At 47.1% G+C, this 19130-nt stretch overlaps 3 protein-coding genes across 3 annotated transcripts; all 3 read left to right on the top strand.

The window, feature by feature from the left end:
- The first annotated feature begins 1281 nt into the window (after nt 1–1281).
- On the top strand, nt 1282–4566 carry LOC136952172 (uncharacterized). Its single transcript, XM_067246881.1, has 10 exons — nt 1282–1393; nt 1836–2177; nt 2569–2628; nt 2882–2929; nt 3190–3294; nt 3415–3439; nt 3627–3670; nt 3765–3815; nt 4000–4112; nt 4414–4566. Exons 1-10 carry the CDS (start codon nt 1348–1350, stop codon nt 4558–4560), a joined length of 981 nt encoding a protein of 326 aa, XP_067102982.1. The 5' UTR covers nt 1282–1347; the 3' UTR covers nt 4561–4566.
- A 1626-nt stretch (nt 4567–6192) lies between these two features.
- Nucleotides 6193–9687, top strand: LOC136951974 (retinitis pigmentosa 1-like 1 protein). Its single transcript, XM_067246643.1, has 5 exons — nt 6193–6346; nt 6726–6813; nt 7306–8771; nt 9012–9181; nt 9652–9687. The coding sequence occupies exons 1-5, from the start codon at nt 6193–6195 to the stop codon at nt 9685–9687; spliced, it is 1914 nt and encodes a 637-aa protein (XP_067102744.1).
- A 2067-nt stretch (nt 9688–11754) lies between these two features.
- LOC136951733 (neurogranin-like) lies at nt 11755–17182 on the top strand. Its single transcript, XM_067246315.1, has 3 exons — nt 11755–11955; nt 13831–14032; nt 17054–17182. The coding sequence occupies exons 1-3, from the start codon at nt 11941–11943 to the stop codon at nt 17107–17109; spliced, it is 273 nt and encodes a 90-aa protein (XP_067102416.1). The 5' UTR covers nt 11755–11940; the 3' UTR covers nt 17110–17182.
- Nucleotides 17183–19130: the final 1948 nt, after the last annotated feature.

The raw sequence follows: 19130 nt of genomic DNA, 5'->3' as shown, positions 1-19130 counted from the left end.
GCGCAGGCTGAGTACATACCATAGAGCAGGGTTGGCTGTCCGGGCAGAGGACTGATCCGGCAGGCCGACAGACAGAGTACAAACACAACACACCTCACATGCATTCTTGGTGATTATTTCTTCAGTCCTGTCTCCCTCAGGGCCTGATATGTGTAAGCCCACTGCAGCCCACCTCTGCAGATTGACTGTGTCTGCGTTCTTGTCCCTGGGATGAGAAAGTGGAGAGCAAGGCGAAAGTAAAACGTCACCTGAGCCCAGTGTTGTCAGCTGAGAGAACATAATCGTATTCAACATGGTCTCCTGTTACCTGCTGTGGTTCTTTCATAATGGATGAATCTAGAGAGCTAGCCTGACACTGCACACTCTGGTCCCATGTCTAGAACCTTCTTTACTTTTGTTCAATGTGTGTGTGTGTGTGTGTGTGTGTGTGTGTGTGTGTGTGTGCGTGTGTGTGTGTGTGTGTGTGCGTGCGTGTGTGTGTGTGTGTGTGCGTGTGTGTGTGTGTGTGTGTGTGTGTGTGTGTGTGTGTGCGAGTGTGTGCGTGTGGGTGTATGTGTGGGTGTGTGTGTGTCCTATGACAACCATTGTGTCTTAATCCAGGGCAAAATAAATAAATTAAACAAAGCAGACACCAGATGTGAATGAGCAGATATGGTGCTGCATGAGACTGTGCTCTGTTAGACTCTAGTCTCAGTTAGGTTCTGACTATTCTGAGCACTGGGGGAAGCTTCCTGTTATGTCTCACACATCCAGGAGTGTGGGTGAGCATTGTGGCTGTGTGCATCCTTGGCTTTCTTGTAAATATTGTACCTCAGTCAACCAAATGTGAAATGTCACAAACTATAAATAAAACATTGTAAATTTTAAAAGTGACAAAATGAAGGTGAAACCGCGATGCTTTTTATATCATGTTCGTTTGGTAAATAATAAATTCTGAAAGGGATATTGAGTTGTTCCGGAGTGACTATACTTGATTAGACACAAGGGGGAATATTTAGAAAGATGTTTTAACATAACAGGAATAGGTGGAGGTTGTTTTCCCTTAGAACCCTTCATCAAACAGTATGTAGCCTGGTGGCCTTGTTTACCTTGTCAAAGTTGTCGTTAGAACTGGTATTTTTTTCTAAAAGCAACACTTTGCTCGTGGAAAGTTGCACGTTCTTCGCCAGCATGGCATCCTGTTGAAAGCCACTTCCTTTCTACTATCTCTGGGGTGCACACAGCACCACTCCCTACCCACCCCACTACACCTACGTCTGCCTGGTTCAGACCCAGCCATCCATCACTGCTGACACTGCTCAGTCAACTCATCTGAAAGGTCTGAAAAAGTTCCCCAAATAGCTGGATATGATGCTGCTAGTCTCCTTCAGCTTGTCATTGCTTCTGATTCCAGGTAAATATTATATACATGATACGATATTCCCAAAAAATAATAGGCTGTTCATTTAGCAGAGCAGCATCCAAAGCAGCATACAAGTGGTGGATTTGATCCTGCAACCTTTGGATTTGCAGTCTAGTGCTGCAGCACTGAGCTGTACCTAATCCTTTCTGATCCACCTCACATGCGTCCTCCCGGGCTGGTATAATGGTGCTGATGCGTTCTTTATCACGCATGTTATGACAACGAAGTTGCTGACTTCACTTGTACAATCGTTCTCTTTCTATCCTTTATGCACTGAAGATTACGTGTCATGTTCTCATCACTCACGTTACTTCGTTCTGTGGTCTACTCATTCTGCATCCTTAATTGTGGGTTCGGATAGTTCTGCATCACTACCTTTTTTTGTTCTCATCAGTCTGCTCAGTGACTGCATCGTGTGCCTTTCTCATTTCAGATCCAGTGTCAAGTGTGGGTGCACAGACATGGCCTGAGACAGTGCGCGTGGTCCTGGGTCAGGATCTGGTCCTGAACTGCACCTACAACTGCTCCTCCGGCTTCATCAAGGGCTGCTGGGTCCAGGGGGGCCTGAAGCGGGGCCTGACATTGGAGGGCCACCAAGACGCGCATTGTCCCTCCATCACCAACCTCCAGGGTGACCTCTGCACTCTGTCCCGGACGTTGTCTAGCGTGACGGTTAACGACACGAGGTACAACTACACCTGTGTCACCGTGGACAAGGGACAGGCGAATCTGCCACGCAGGACGGAGAGGGTGGTGCAGCTGCAGCTACCTCAAGGTAGGGGAGAGGCGAGGGAAGAGGCTGGAGGAGTTGCTGGAGGATCTAAGACAGACAATAGTGCCCTATAAACAGTACAGCAACCCTGTCTGTTTGACTCAACATGATTCCCTTTCATGCAGAGGAGCTGCTTTCAGGGTTTACCACTCCTGTCTTTTAAAGAAAATCAATTTTACATATAAAATAGATTAGAAATTTGTAATACATTAGAAGTATTATTATTATTTATTTTATTTTTTTTGTGTATTGTTTTCAGATGGGTGTTTTGTGGAGCTGGAGGTGTCTTTTGTTTTCATTCTGTCAGGTTTCACATACTTGCTCTTTTATGCTGTTTTAGCTCTGCTGTGCATAGCTGGCATCAGACATCCAAGTAAATCATTGTTCCCCCCAGATACTTCAGATCTCTCAGGCCAGATGGTCTCTTCACCAGCTGTGACCACAGCTGCCTCAGGTGAGGTTGTTATTAATACACGCTCAATTCAAATAATAATATTCATCCCTATCATTCACAAATATGATTAAATTATAATGTATTCAGCAGAAGTACTGTTAAGACCAGTGTTTCTTTCTTGAGGGAGCATGTATTAAAAGATCAAAAGAGCACATTGGATTCATAGGGGCAATGATGAATCAAAATTTTGAATATTATCTTGAATGTGACAGACTGTTGGTTGACCTACTTGCTACTATCCCCTGTGTTCCAGATGTTTCTAAGACCACCATGGTGAAAAAGGAGCCGGATGAGGATCAGGGTAGGAAAACACACACACCACATTACTATTTCATGTATTCTTTTCTATGTTCAATTTTCAAAAGAGAATTTTCCGTGCACACAACAAAATACCCTAAGCAACCACACATGTATATATGTTTGTACATAAAATAAACAGTACCAGTAATTAGACTCAATTGATTCAATACAAATGTATTTTAAAATCACTGTTGGCCTACATAACCAACTGCTCTTGTGCCTGCTGCTTGTACCAACTGCCTGCTCTTGTGTTGATTGTAGAGTCCACAGGTGTGAAGGTGTTAGCAACAGTCTCCGTTGTGGTTGCCGTGGTGTTGACTGCACTAGCGGCACATCTGTGCTTGAGTCGTGGTAGAGGCCCGAAAGGTGAATTTGTCCCACAAAAGGTTTGATTTTATCAGTCAAACCAGTGTCAGAAGGATGGAAAAGTAATGCTGTCTTTCATATGCAAATAGTAATGCCTGTGACTTCCTTTGTGTGTTTCAGGAAATCCTGCTTTTACATCTCTCAAGTAAGAAATCTGATTACATACTTTTATTAATAATGTAATCATTTGTTATTATGAAACATTGTATTTATTTTAAAAACAACTTAATAACTTGTTTCTCTGTGTGATATATTCTGTATTTGCTAAGCCATAAACCATGATGCCAAGGTAACGTGATGGCAGTGAACAAGACTCATTTTCTCTTTTGCAGGACTTCTTCAGAAAATACTAGGGTTGTCCGACCCACAGCGACAGGTAAACATTTGAGGTATCCTGAGGTATATTTGAGAAAACCTCCAAGCAGCCATTCTCCTGATATGTTTTATAGATAATGTTTGATATCTTCCAGGCCCAAGCTCAGCAGTAACAGAGAGAGTGGCACTGAGAATTACACCTCCTGGTAAGCTGTCAGATGTACATCCATTATCTATAGATCTATACACTACATCGTAGCTCTGCTGTAGCTCATCTGTCAGTACTGCCCCTTTCGAACTGTATGTGTGTGTGGGAGGGGGGGGTGTGTGTGTGGGTGAGTGAGTGTAGGAATACGTGTGTGTGACGGACTCCTCTTCCTGTCCTCTTAGATGACCAGAGTGATCACGAGGTTCCTTACGCTGACATCATGATCTCTGTCCGAGGATCCAGCACACCAGAGCTCACCACGGCCTCCTATCTGACCACAGGGGACCACAGAGACGTGGGTCACACTCTGGATCACCACGTTAAAACCACGTTAAAACACATCACACCCACATGCTGCACCAGACTCACAAGTTGCCGTCACTGACCACAACTGGTGCTGTACACCATAATCAGCATAAACACGTTCTAACAAAACACTGCTTTTCAGCTAGCTTTGAAAAACGGCAACTCGTACTGTGTTTTGGAAACCAAACCTCAAGTTTCAGACGTTCAAACGTCAACATTAAGTCATTGTTTACACACGTGCAAGCCTTGGGCTCTCTGGTGATGCTGGTTGTGCTTTGTGTCCCCTGCAGTGCTGGAGAGAGGAGGCTGGGCCGGGCCTCCACCCCCGTGCTAATCTCCAGGCCTGCAGGTCTGCTGACAGGCTGCATCCCTACCCCAGGGAGGTGAACCGCAAGATGAGCACCAGCTCTGAGTACGCTGTCATCACTTACTCTTAGATGAGGTGGATGAATGTGGAGGGTGGCCGGGTGGGGTGGTGGGGGCTGCCTAGGGGGGATAGAGGCAGGGATAGTCATGGAGAGAATGTGGGGATGGAAAAAAAGAGGGGTTGAATAGGGGAGAAACAATAAAAATAATTTAAAAAGCTTATATAGCTATTTACAAACACCATTTCCCTACCCCATGCACACTCACATAGTATTCCCAAATATTATTATTTTCTTCCTGTACATTTTTTTGTGTAAATGTTTTTTTTTTAATCTTATATGTTCTTAGACTGATAAGATGGGTGTGATGTGACGATGTCTAACTGTTTCATGAATGGATTAGAGTCTTCGTGTTCTGTTTTTGATGTTTGTTTTGTCAATTAAAGGTAAATAAAAACACGAGCCTAACGTTTTTCCATTTTGCCTCATTTACTTGAGCCTTTTCGGTGTCCGTACCTCCACGCGTTGCCTAGCAACAAGCATTAACAACAACACTAGTACTGGCAGTTGTTCATTCAGGACAGTTTAAGGGAGTTAAATTGTTTATGCAATACTGCTACTAACTGCATAAAAGGTAAGTTTGTACAGGCCTACAACGTAGATAGAGTGCAGTTACTGTCTGTCTAGATAACGACAGGGTTTTTTGATGCTTTGATCCGAAATGAAATACACAAACTGAAGGTCTTGGTTTACTAGTGTGCTGTACAGTAGAGTACTGTAGGCTACTGTAAGTGATGGCCTAGCTTGACAACATCGGAGTAGGGAACAACTTTTTAGCCCATTAACTTTATTAAATAGTTAAAAGACTATTTGTACAGAATGCACATTTTGAAACTTGGTCCCCCTGATGCATTCAGTTTACTAGCGTGTGCTCAGTGGCGGATTTAGTGATTTGGGGGCCCCAGGCGAAGACAGGCATGGGGCCCCATTAATAATGGGGCCCCATGCCTGTCTTCGCCTGGGGCGAAGGATGGGAGAGAGTGAGAATAGGAGTTAATGGCATTAACTCCTATTCTCACTCTTTTCAATCCATATAATAATTATTAATATAATAATAACTAGCGAGGGTACAATTTCTGGGGAAATTGTGAGGTGTGCGTGCGTCGGTTGCAGATGGGTTAGTTATTCCTGTACATAAAAATGCATAGGCCTACTTATTATTTACGAAGATTGCATAGATTTAAAAGCATACATTTGTTGCTGCTCATTTACATATATGTTTTGCACCAACATTGTATGTAGTGCATACATTGACAGAGTTTTAAGAGTGGGAAATAGGTAGGCTAAGTAGAGTTACCACAGCCTAGTTTCGCATTTCAACCACGTTTCCTACGATAACAGAACTGATGTGGAGGTTAGTAGTCTAATAGTCTCACCAATTGAAAAACGAATCTGGGACTTTTGATTTAGGTAAGGGGAGCGCAGAAAATGTTCTGTTGCTGTTTGGCTTCTTAGGTTAAACCGCGGTGGAAATATGTTTCTTACCAGTGTCTCGCGTACAGCGTTAAGTGCTGTACGCAGCTGGGGCCCCAGGCAGCTGGGGGCCCCAGGCGGTTGCCTACTTTGCCTAATGGGTAAGTCCGCCCCTGCGTGTGCTAGGGACAGTGGTGAGCCTCACGTACTAAAGCCAGAAGTAGTGGGACGATGTCTGTTCCATTCTCGAACACCCACTTGCGGGTTCCCCGCGGGTTTGGAAGCATTCTGGAACTTCTGGCTAAAGAGGTTCTGCGAGACCAACCTCAAGACATCCCAACCTTCGCTGCCCTGTACTTCGAAGCTCTTCTCAAAGAAAGAGAAGGTAACTAGTCCCACCTACTGGTTATTTATCAACGGTCTTGCTAATGATCATGTTTTACTGAGAAATTATGATATCATTCGAATTTTGTTGGGTTTACATTTTTGATGCAGAGAGTGGCATGGATCCTGCAGAGTGGGCTTCCAAACTTGAAGACAGATTCTACAACAACCATTCATTCAAGGTATTTTTCATGATATTTTTCTTTGTCCCATTACACTGCAGTAATGTACTGTATATCAGTATAAAAAAATGTATTAATTATTAATTAATTATTCATATGCATTGCCAATAGATTTCAATGTGTCATGAAACTCAAATATAATAATACTGTAACATACTGTAGGCCTGTCCTCAGTAATCCATTTCTTGTCCTCCACAGTCTTCAAGGGGCCTCAGTCCAACCAAAGTCCCAGCCGCTGCCTCCCTGAACAGTGTCAGCTCAGAGTGAGTGTCCTGGCTGTGCTGAAGTGAGCCAGCCTTGTGAGTTCACTGTGCTGAAGCCACACTGGAGCTGAGAGACAGCAGGCGACTGAGTGAAAGAATAGGAATGAGCTTAGAATTGGATAAATATTTAATAAATGTGGTTTTAATGAGATACTTTGTCCTGCCGATCAATGTTGCGACCTGAGAGAGCTATACTACCTTAGATATTGCATATTGGTAATCAACCACAGATTTACATTACATTTACATTTAGTCATTTAGCAGACGCTCTCATCAAAACAACAAACAAAAATTCAGAATGTGACAGATTAACTAGACCTTAGGATGAGAGCCAGACACCAGAGAGGCAGTTGTGAGATCCTGAGGAAGGCGATGAGGAAGACTATGGTCAGGACAAGGCAGGGAATCACCACAGGTAGACTATGATATAGAATGAAGCCATGTAGTGAATTACAGTGAATTAAATAAAACGTGTTACATTAAACATATTGTACTGTGTATTCACACCTTTGCAGGGAGAATATAGAGTTATCTGAAGCCAAGAACAGTCCTGCTGTGGGCGGGGAGAGTTCCGAGCTGTCGGAGAGTGAAGGTTCAGACGAGAAGGAGGACGGCACAAACAAAGATGTCGTCCCCGCCAGCCCGCCTGTCTCCCAAGAGGGAGCAGGCCGAGGCCTCCCGGACGCAGGCGACCTCTCTGACGAGGGAAGAGGTTGGACGGAGGAAGGAGAGGAGGAATCAGCGGACACTGACCAAGGACGTGATGGAGGCCAGTCTGAGCCTGAACCCTACGAGCCGGCCTCTTTCGGCGGGGCAGCAGACGGGGACGAGGGCTCTGGAGGACTGAGGACGATGGAAGAGGGAGGAGAAGAACCAGAGTTAGGATGGCAGGAGGCCATGTCTGAGGAGGAGGAGGAGTGGGCGGAGCTTCACGGGCAGGCCTCGTTCCCTGGGCTGGCTGGGGTGGACGTCTGTGCTGAGGAGCTTGGAGAGGCAGCAAGACAACCTGCAGGAGGCACTGGTGAGCCTGGCTTCAGTCAAGACCTGAAGGATGAAGAAGAGATCTTTGCGGCCCATGACAGCTCAGAACCTCTGATGGAGGAAGGCCGCGGGCCGTTTTCACCTGGTCAACCTTCGTCCCCTGAAGCCAGCCTACAGGAAGTAATGCGCCACTCAGAGAAAGTGCTGGAGGAGGAACAAGGAGAAACCCAAACAGACTCACGGGAAACACTTGAAAGTGCTCCCACTGCTGGTGATATTCATCAGCACCCACCTGAAGCTGCAGACAAAGATGTAAAGAGATTGGTCCAGAACAGTCCAGAGGAGGGCTCTGAGGTCCGTGACGAGAACCAGACCCTGGAGGAAGGTCTGGGGGAGGTCCAGGCTCCAGAGGATGTCACAGAGGAGGACACCACTGGACCTCATCAGCCGGCAGCACCAGACCAGGGTGACAGGCACCTCCAGAGCCAGGATGAGGCGATGGAGCCCAGCGCTGAGACAGAGCCTGCAGAGGACCACACTGTTCGGGCTGGGGCTGTAGAGCGGGCCAGTCCTCACGATGCTGCCCACACAGGCACAGAGAAAGACCTGGGAGAGCGTGACGTGATGAAGGCGGATGAGAGCACGCATCTTCTGTATAGCAATGAGACGGCGGGGAAGGAAGAGGGTGGGGGCGACGATCACAGCGAAGGGAGATCAGAGAGTACTGGGGAGCTGGAAGCCCCCCACGAGACAGCAGCAGGGACAGAGAGGAGACCGGAGGGAGTCTGGGGAGACGCACCCACGGGTGGGGAGGATGTGGAGAGGAGGGGGACAGATGTGTCCGATCCTTTAGATGTCTCAGGGAAGGAGGAGGAAACTACTGACGAGGCAGAAGGGGAGGTGGAGGAGGAGAAGGCGGGTGAGGAGGGGGACGAGAAGGAAATGGGTGCACAGGAAACAACTGGATTGGACCTGAGCGAGACAGAGGACGAAGCAGGGGGTGAGATGGAGGGGGAGGGGGGGAGGGAGGATAGGCTGCCAGGAGAGGAGGGAAGAGAGGAGGAGGGAAGAGAGGATGAGGGAAGAGAGGAGGAGGGAAGAGAGGAGGAGGGAAGAGAGGATGAGGGAAGAGAGGAGGAGGGGAAGGAGGAGGAGATAAGACTGGAGGACAAGCGAGAGCAGGAGGAGAAAGAAGAGGACACAATGGAACAGCAGGCCTCAGAAACACCAGTGCCCACAGAGGATGGAAAAATGGAACCTGAAGAGCAGGACAATCTGAGCCCTGTTGGTGAGGAGGTCACAGTCCCATCCTCGCAGAGTACAGGCCCGGCTGAAGAGGAGCACCAAGAGCCAAAGCTTCTGGGAGACGCAGTCCTGAAGGAGGATGTGGACGCAGAGGCTAGTGAGAAGGTAGAGCTATCCACAACAGCACTGCTGTGTGTGGTTTGTTTGTTGCTCCACACGACACTATGAGCCTGTTTTGAGTGGTCAAATCTCCCACACACTAGAGAAAGAAAGCCTTTGTAAAGGCTTGACTCGTAAAAGGCCTTGGTTTCTTGAGAGGAAGGTCTCAAAATATACCCAACACTGCCTTACAGTTTTTTGCAATTGCCTAGTTAGACTGCATAGACCTGTTAAGACTGTTCCTCTATCTTACACCCCAGTCCCATCGGGTTTAGAACACAGTCCCTCCTGATTTAAATCACCTAGTTTAGACCCACCTGGTAAACCCCACACCCACCTGGTGTAGACCCCTACCCTGGTCCTCTGCCAGGCTGGCTGCAGACTGCTGCTCTCTTTCCTGTGTCAGGGCTGCACCACACCGTAGCCTACATAGAGCCTTCAAGGACGCCTCTGATCATCACTGTGGTCCTCTGCAGCAGCTCCGGCTGGCTCTCCAGAGCCTGGGTGATTGAACACAGACCCAAAATAGTCTGGCGTTCAGATGACGTACTGAATGTGCCGGGTACACTCTGAATGTCACTCTGAGGAAGGCTAAAGCACATTACCAAACACATCTTCAACTAGGCACATTTCTCATAGCATTTGGTATCTGTGTGTGTGTGTGTGTGTGTGTGTGTCTGGGTGTGTGTGTGTGTGTGTGTGTGTGTGTGTGTGTGTGTGTGTGTGTGTGTGTGTGTGTGTGTGTGTGTGAGCGTGAGCGTGTGAGTGTGTTTTTGTGTGTGGTGGTTTTTGTAAGTGTTTACTTGCGTGTGTCTGTGTGTGTCTGTCCTTAAATGGCTGTGATTGATGTCTTTGTTTTCTTAGTGAGTTATAGTGAGTTTAGCTACTGTCACACCCAGCCCTTTTCACTAAGTCTCTAGGTTCCAACTGGGAGTTAGGGAGATGGGGTTACCATGGAAACTCTCTCCCATCCTTCTCCCCCTGTGCGTTTTGTCAGGAACTAGATGGAAGATGGAGATGTGGATAGTTAGTTCATGTACTTTGCGCAGTAGCCGTAAACACCAGAACTTTCCTACGTGCTCTTGTGCTGTGTCTCACTCTTCTGCCAAAATTGCTCTTTTGATCTTCTGTGTCATTGAAAGTACCCCACCACCCTTCTTTCTTTTGCTGCCTCCTTTTTTTCTTCCTCACAACCCCTACCTTCCTCTCTGCCCCCTTGCTTCCCTCCCTCTCTCTCTCTCTCTCTCTCTCTCTCTCTCTCTCTCTCTCTCTCTCTCTCTCTCTCTCCCTCACATGTAGGTCATTTGCTATGAACTGTATCAGGTGTCTTGTCCAGTGACGTTGTCCTGTTCTGGAATAGTACACCCCTGTATTCCCAGGGAAATTCACACATCTCCATCTGTTGGCAAGCACCATCGATTCTTCAGCACACCCATCCTTAACTTGAAGGAGGCTAATTGCCACTGTTGCACAACACGTCGATACATTATGTATGCCTTTTTCATTTGGATATTAATGGCTAACATTACCTCGTCAACACAGTGCCCGTGAACGGACTATTAAATCACTTGATTCATGCCTCAAGTCAGGTCTTTGAAACCAAGCATGACCCATTTGTCGTGAGATAAACACCATCTTGTCCAAAGAGCTGGCACAGAAGTGACAGGCATGTCATAGATTAGGTTAGACCAATGTGTGAACATGTGCGCGAGAGTGTGTGTGTGTGCCTGTGTGTATGTGTGCCTGTGTGTGTGTGTGTGTGCGTGCTGTTTTTCCTTCCATGCCTCGTTGAGGGCAGGAGAAGTGTGGGCGGCCATGCCAGCTGGGATGAGCTGAGGGATGCAGAAGGTTGTTAGTTTGAGCTCATTCTCTCTGTCGCTCTCTCACTCGCTCTCTCTCTAATCAATTTATCACACCTCTCGGTAAACCATGAGATGTCTTCACAGTTTTCTCTGAAGAAAATCAGTATGACAGAATGAAAGTGAACAGTGTTGGGCCATCTGTCCTGTGATGTGTGTATGCTGTGAAGCAGGTGTATTTGGTGTGACAGCTGCCCTCTCCAGCCTGCAGAGACCCAGTAGAAAGTAGGGAGAGTCATTGTGAGTTGAACTCTGACTTACCGATGCCATAACTTGCTCTCTCTCTCTCTCTCTCTCTCTCTCTCTCTCTCTCTCACTCTGCCTCTCAATTCACTTTCAATTCCAAATGAAATGATCTTTCTCTCTGTCTCTCTCTCTGTCACTCTCTGAGTCAGTTTGAGTTCTGCCCTCCATGGTAACACATCCCTACACAACTCAAAGACTCATTAAAGGTTCTTATTCACTGGTGAACTCACGACTGGTCCGTCTCACCACACTACGCTCTCCTCTGCTGGCGCTGAGCACAGCGTGCTGCCAAACCTTAATGAGCCAAACACACCACCACGGTTGCTTTGTTTGTGGGAGGTCTCACTTTCCCTCCCACCCTGTTCTTCTCCCTTCCCCCTCCATCTTATCTTACTTTCCATTCCTCTCTCCCTCCCTTTTCTCTCTCTCTCTTTTCCTCCCTCCTTCCCTCCCTCTCTCTCTCTTTCTCAGTGGAGCAAGGCATCTGTAGTTTAGACTCATGAGAGAGGGAGTGAGAGGAATAGAGAGAGCGGAATAGAGAGAGAGAGGAATAGAGAGAGAGAGTTGGAGAGTTATCTCAGTGAGCCCAGAGTACAGTAGACAGAAAGCATATTGGGTCAGCTCAACTATAGACTGCTATCTCTGATCTGTCTGGTCACCATGGACTGCCATAATGTGAGTACCATTCTATCATATCTTTTAGACAGTAATAGCAGGTACCCAAGAAAGGCATACTCACTAGATGCAGTTTTTCGGGCACGTGTTTTCCTGGATACACAGTATTTCAGTTTTGCGTATAGCATTTTGGGGTTCCATTCCTGGAGCTGTTGCATGGTTTTGCAGTTGTGTTGTGCTTGACGAAGGTGGAGGATTCGCAGAAGTTTCAGGTCTGTACGGGGTAGCGCTGTGTCAGCTTGTGCTATGTGTAGAAGTTCACCTGGAAGCTCTGATCCAGGTGTTCAAACTCTTCTGACATCCGCTGGAAGCTCACACACGACAGTTACGTGGAACGCAGCTACCATGTCAGATAAACAGCGTAGCTTACCACTGTAGAAATCTCGTCTGACCACATCAGTAAATACACAGTCATCTTTCCTAAAAGAAACTTAGATTAGCTTTTATTTTCTGTTTTCCAAATCAAGGTGTTATAGATGCCAAGTCCCCCCCCAACCCCCCCCCCCCCCCCCCCCCCCAACCCATGCCTGCTGTGTGAGACAGCCAGGACAGACAGCAGAGAGCTGGCATATGTCTGGGACTCTTTTAGAGGAGGGGGTGTGTGTGTGTGTTAGGGGGGGTACTTTAGAAATGCAGGGTACAGGTGGGTGGTCACACACCTACACAGAGCTCTCCTCAGAGCAGCCTGACTGGGTGACAGACAGGCTGCTCTGTCTGTGTGAGATAGGTGGTAGTGGTGAAGGGGGGGGGGGGGGCTGAGGAAGAGGGGCAGCCCAGGGGAGCAGGCTTGTCAAGCTGGGCTTCACTGTCGTGATGAGGTGGAGAAGAGAAGAACCTTCCATCTTCCCTCCTCCTACCTCCCTTTCCTACTTCCTACCCCTCACCTCACCCCCCCTCCTTACCCCCTTCCCTAAGGCCAACCAAGATTGTGTTCTGCACTGTCATGCAGGGGGGTTAATACAAATCTATAAAATTGGATTTATTATAACATTTAGAGACATGTATTTATTTTATAAACCCGTTACTTACATAATAACTGAATGCACATTTGAAGTGAGTTTGATTTGTGTCACAGTTGGCTTTTATGGGACTAATCTATTCAGCTCACTGCACCACGTAAGATTAATCAAATGCACTCAAGTATTTGATAGGTTTTTCAGCCAGGCTTGGACAGCAGTGTATGAGGTTATGGATGAGGCTTCTTAGCTGAGGCTGAGTAGTTGATGCTGCAGGAGAGGCTGGAGACGAGGCTCGGGAGGAGAGGCTGGAGATGAGGCTAGGGAGGAGAAGCTGGAGACGAGGCTAGGGAGGAGAGGCTGGAGACGAGGCTCGGGAGGAGAGGCTGGAGACGAGGCTAGGGAGGAGAGGCTGGAGACGAGGCTAGGGAGGAGAGGCTGGAGACGAGGCTAGGGAGGAGAGGCTGGAGACGAGGCTAGGGAGGAGAGGCTGGAGACGAGGCTAGGGAGGAGAGGCTGGAGCAGAAGCTGAGGAGGAGAAGCTGAGGAGGAGAGGCTGGAGCAGAGGCTGAGGAGGAGAGGCTAGGGAGAAGAGGTAGAGAAGAAGAGTTGGAATGAGAGACCAGAAGTGACAGTCTCCTGAGCAGGGACTTCTGTCCAAAGCAGGATTTAATGACTTGGTTAGTTTGGTTTGAGAAGGCTTACAGCCCCCTGGTGTCCAGAACCATGGAGAGCACTACAGTATTCATAGGCTGTGTGTGTGATGTACTGTGTGTTAGCCCTAATATTTCTCCTGGGATGCACTTCAGATGAGGATTGCATTGACTTTGGTGTATGTGTGTGTGTACCTGTCTATGTCTGTGTGTTTGCACGTGTGTGTGTGCTTGTGTGTGTTTCGGCATGTGTGTGTGTGGACCAGGAGCCATGCAGCGCACCCCAGGAGGAGGAGGATATCATGGACATCCCCCTGGACGACCCTGAGGCCAACAAAGCCGCCGCCAAGATCCAGGCCGGCTTCCGCGGTCACATGACCAGGAAGAAGATGAAGCCGGAGGATGAGAAGGCGGGCGAGGAGGTGAGCAGCTCTGGGGAGACGCTCAACGGCAGCCAGGGGGAAACAGGTCAGTGATTCAGTACTGACCCTAACAACTCAGCTTGGGGGGACAGGTCAGTGATTCAGTACTGACCCTAACAACTCAGCTAGGAGGGGACAGGTCAGTGATTCAGTACTGACCCTAACAACTCAGCTAGGGGGGACAGGTCAGTGATTTAGTACTGACCCTAACAACTCAGCTAGGGGGGACAGGTCAGTGATTCAGTACTGACCCTAACAACTCAGCTAGGGGGGACAGGTCAGTGATTCAGTACTGACCCTAACAACTCAGCTAGGAGGGGACAGGTCAGTGATTCAGTACTGACCCTAACAACTCAGCTAGGAGGGGACAGGTCAGTGATTCAGTACTGACCCTAGCAACTCAGCTAGGGGGGACAGGTCAGTGATTCAGTACTGACCCTAACAACTCAGCTAGGGGGGACAGGTCAGTGATTCAGTACTGACCCTAACAACTCAGCTAGGGGGACAGGTCAGTGATTCAGTACTGACCCTAACAACTCAGCTAGGGGGACACAGGTCAGTGATTCAGTACTGACCCTAGCAACTCAGCTAGGGGGGACAGGTCAGTGATTCAGTACTGACCCTAACAACTCAGCTAGGGGGGACAGGTCAGTGATTCAGTACTGACCCTAACAACTCAGCTAGGAGGGGACAGGTCAGTGATTCAGTACTGACCCTAACAACTCAGCTAGGAGGGGACAGGTCAGTGATTCAGTACTGACCCTAACAACTCAGCTAGGAGGGGACAGGTCAGTGATTCAGTACTGACCCTAACAACTCAGCTAGGAGGGGACAGGTCAGTGATTCAGTACTGACCCTAACAACTCAGCTAGGAGGGGACAGATCGGACTGTCATTAACTTGAGATTTGAGAATGAGAGGTGAAAAAGCACTGACTGCCACCATGTTCCATATCCAGGGGTCAGATGTCACACAGTGGATTAGAGAGACAATGACTGTTTAATCCAAAGAACACTAAGGACTTGTGTTCTTCAGAAGAACCTTCTTGATGAGAATGGTCTTGCAAGATTGTGAGGATGGAGAAAGCAATGCAATGACTTCATGTGGAAATCACATGCGTTCCCTCTGACCAAGTCACCAACCCATACATCTTCGATAAAATGGCAGATCAAGAACATATCTGGGCATTTTTTCCATTCTTGGTCAGTTGTGTTCTTTGGCTTGGAACAGTTTGGTCATGAAAGATGACGTCAAACAAGTTCACGAGAACACAAGAATGGAAGAAAAAAAACAGATTAATAAACAGCTAAGTAATTCTAGGACGGGTTGCCAGGTTTGTCGAACATCCAGCTAATGTATACCCCGTGCCTGATCACCTTATTATCCTGGTTTAGCAAAGCTGAGTGATAGTCTCCACCAGAGCCTGCCAATAACCTGCTGCCATGATGCAGACGCACACCTTCATCTCCCCCCAGACCCAGCATGGAGCCCATTTCAACGGCATCCATTATTAAATACTCCTATTAGCGCTCCCTAACGATCCAGTTCACTGTAAGCTCTGTGCTGCGCCCTGTTACATTCTCTAATTACTCCACAAGGGCCCCAGAGCCTGATGGAAACTTACCGTTAAACGTTTTATTCACTGGTTATTAATGAATACAACTGTGAAGTTTCAATAGGGGGTTGTCATGTTGATGGAGAGGAGGAGGGTAGGGAGAGATGGAGGGTAGGGAGAGATGGAGGGTAGGAAGAGATGCAGAGATAAAGTGAGAGATGGAGAGATTAATAGACGGTGTAGATGTGTTTATCATACAGCAGTCTGGTTTATGGCAACATTTATACAGCAAATGACATCAACATCACATAAAGGTCACATACAGATTAACAGTGATGTACAGTGCCTGTGTGTCTTTCCTGATTGGCATTCAGCACCGTTGGCTGCTGTATGGTTTGAATAGAAGCTACGGAGGCAGTTAAACCTGTGAGCCTCTGACATATTTGACAAGCGTGGTGGGCGACTGGAGGAGGGAGGATGAATGTTTCTAGAAGGCTTCGAGGAAGGAGAATGGGTATGCGTTACTGGAGCTGCACCAGCTATACTGTCGTGATCTGCTCAGAACTGCAGATCCCAGGGTTCAAACCTACTGTAGGTGGAACCACCGAGGTGTCATCATGTTCTTGGTGGAGGGAAGAGTGTCCCTGAGTTCCTCCTTCCTGGATCCTGGTCAACAGGCCGACTAAGAGACAAGCAGGTATGCAGGCAGACAGACAGGCTGGTAGATAAGCAGTTTAAGCAGTTAAAGCAGTTTAAAAGCCTAGGGAGCAGACAGACAAGCAGACAGACAGGTGTGTAGACAAACAGGCAAGAAGACAGACAGTTCTTGCAGACAGGCAGGCCGGCCAGGAGAAAGGCATCTTAGTTAGGGGTTTATTTTTAACTTCAGGTGCATTATCCCTGGGAGAGCAAGGAGAATTAATGGACCTGTCATAGCAGGATGGAGCATTAGCCCCTCCCACTGGAGGATACCCCCTTTCTCTGGGGCAGGTTAATTCCATCATACACCTAAAGTAGGCTTACCATATCCAGTTTACAGTAAACTGGATATGGTAAGCCTATTTTAGGTTTGACCACTTGGTTACACTGAAAGATTTTGTCTCCCTATTGCAGCTTTCTGATTCTAAACCACAACATTCCGTTCCTCTATCACATTCCGATTCTATGCAAACCATTGTAATTCTAAACATCAGCATTTAGATTCCGTACCACAACATTCTAATTCTATACCACAACATTCAGATTCTCTCTGAACATTCTGACGGTATATCAAAATTTTGATCCTAAAACCTGCTATTCTAAACCACAACATTCTTTCCAGTTCTTCTGTAAACCACAACATTCCGATCTAAACATCCTAGTGTTAGTGTCTATCCTGCCATCCCTATGTTTTTTTAACTTTTAGTAGATTTCTCCAGGTAATTTTCATTTAGATAGGACTGTGTTCATTTCAGAGGCTATATGAGTGCACTCGCCATCTGCATCGCTAAAATGTTTCCTGCTCTACTTCCAGAGCCCGGAGGATCAGGGGGCTTAGAGCTGGAAGACACATCTGTGCCAGAGCAGTGACGGCCCTGACCTGGATGAAGAGGAGGAGTGGGAAAGAGGAAGGTAGAGGGGGAGGAGAGGAGAGGGGGAGGAGGTAGATAAGCATTGTTGGTTGGCTGGCTGGCTCAGGCATACCTTTATACCCGGGGAGCAACTTTCTATATACCACAAAAATCCAGTGGAGCGTGATCCGGTGTGCGGAGGGCCGCTGTGCATCATCTGTGTGTGAACCCCAACACCCTCCCGCTTCCAGAAGCCTCATCAGTGTGGATGTGTCTTTGACCCAGATCTTGCAACTCACTGCATGTACTTGTGAAACTTCTGCTAGTGTGCTAGTTTAGATGAGGATCTGTGAATGTGAAAATGAATGTCCTCCTTTAGCTAAACAGGGCATGTTTCAGATGTCTGTGTAGGATCACCAGACAGCTGGTGTGCATCATCGTTAGACTTATCCTACAAACGGCTTGAATGATTGTTTTGTTTTCGTTATTGTTAGTGCTTGTGTGAAGCCTAATCCGTATTTATTTAGCAGTTTCGCTGCACCAAACTGTATGATTCATAAATGATTATTACCATAATGAATACTGTGTTATTATGTTTGTATTTAATTACAGGTTATAGGATCTAGATAATGATTTGCAGTGATTTTGTCTTTCAAAGCACAAATATTATTTTGCCGTTCCTTAGTTAACTTCAGAATTTTCTACAAATCTGATCTTCCAGCACAGTAAGCATGCAGTTGGTTTATTTCTCAGACTCACACATAAAACCTATCCTTAGAGACGTGCAGTAGCCTTGGTTTCTGTTTTTATGGGTGTTCACATGTGTTTTTGTATAAAATGTTGGACATTAATCAGGTGTATAAGATGTTTGGATTCCTGTGAGTGTGCACTGTGTTGTCATGCTTTGTGTTGAATTAAATAAAGGCTCTGATTGTAATCGCTGTACTTGAATAAATCTATTAAACATCTGTCTATTTGGTTTCCTCTGTTGGTCATTGTAATGGAAAGTTCTTACAAGTATTAGCTAGAACTAGCACTGAGCTTTCAATGTCAGATTTTCTTTGGAAATAGATTTCAGTTGAGGTCTAGCCTTTTGCTCTATGTTGCATCACTTCCTGCCTTGCTCAGCCAATGGTCATCCTCATCTAGTGCTGTTAGCTGGACCTGTACACTCCCTGGTGCCTACAGTCACAACCTGGTTGTCAAGGCCACCACTGACACTAAAGCTTCCTAAACAAACAGGTAAGTAAACACAAGTTTCTAGGGTCACACAGTATTGTAAGACAAACTGAGAAAATGGGGGGTGTAATGTATCTATATAATTTCATATTTTGTGACATCATGGTAAATGTGACATTGAGGCCAGCCCTAGGGCAGGCTTACCCTGCAGTCTGCCCGTCTCTGTAAGTGGAAGCCAGGGACTGGGGCAAACCCACTGGGGGTTCTTACCAGCTAATGAGGACCATATAGAGTCCATGAATAAAATATACACTGCTGTCTGGAGCCATGGAGCCATAGTGTACACATCATTAACCTCATCAGTCCTGGGAAACATTTCACTTTCTTTTTTTAATCCTCCCTAGAAGGTCAGGCTAGTTAGGTTGACTGGACAGCCCAGCACTGAGGTGCCCACGACTTGAGGACTCCTGCCATGTAATTGATAACCCAGTCGGTTGTCATTTATGAAATAACACCGGCAATGCTCAAAGATTTTAATGACTTTTGCTTGGTCGATGGAGTGGAACTCAAAAGTGCGTCACTGGGTCGACTCGACCGGCTCAGACTCGAAGAATTGTGATCCTGAAGGGAGAGTGACTCTCCAGACAGCTGCACTCCTGTTCAGCCATGACGGCAGCTTCCTGTACTCTGAACACGGCTGCTAATTGGAGAGTGTAAACAACCAGGCTGCAGAGAAGCAGAGCCACATCGATGGGTACGGTCTCCAGGGAAACTTCAGGAATAACTCGCATCCGATGACACGCACACAAACACACATGCATACAAGTCAGCGTGGCTTGCTGTATTTTGTCACTGCAGAGG

The sequence above is a fragment of the Osmerus mordax genome, chromosome 11 (assembly GCF_038355195.1).
Source record: "Osmerus mordax isolate fOsmMor3 chromosome 11, fOsmMor3.pri, whole genome shotgun sequence".
Taxonomy (NCBI): Eukaryota; Metazoa; Chordata; class Actinopteri; order Osmeriformes; family Osmeridae; genus Osmerus; species Osmerus mordax.
This window is presented reverse-complemented; position numbering and strand designations above follow the sequence as displayed.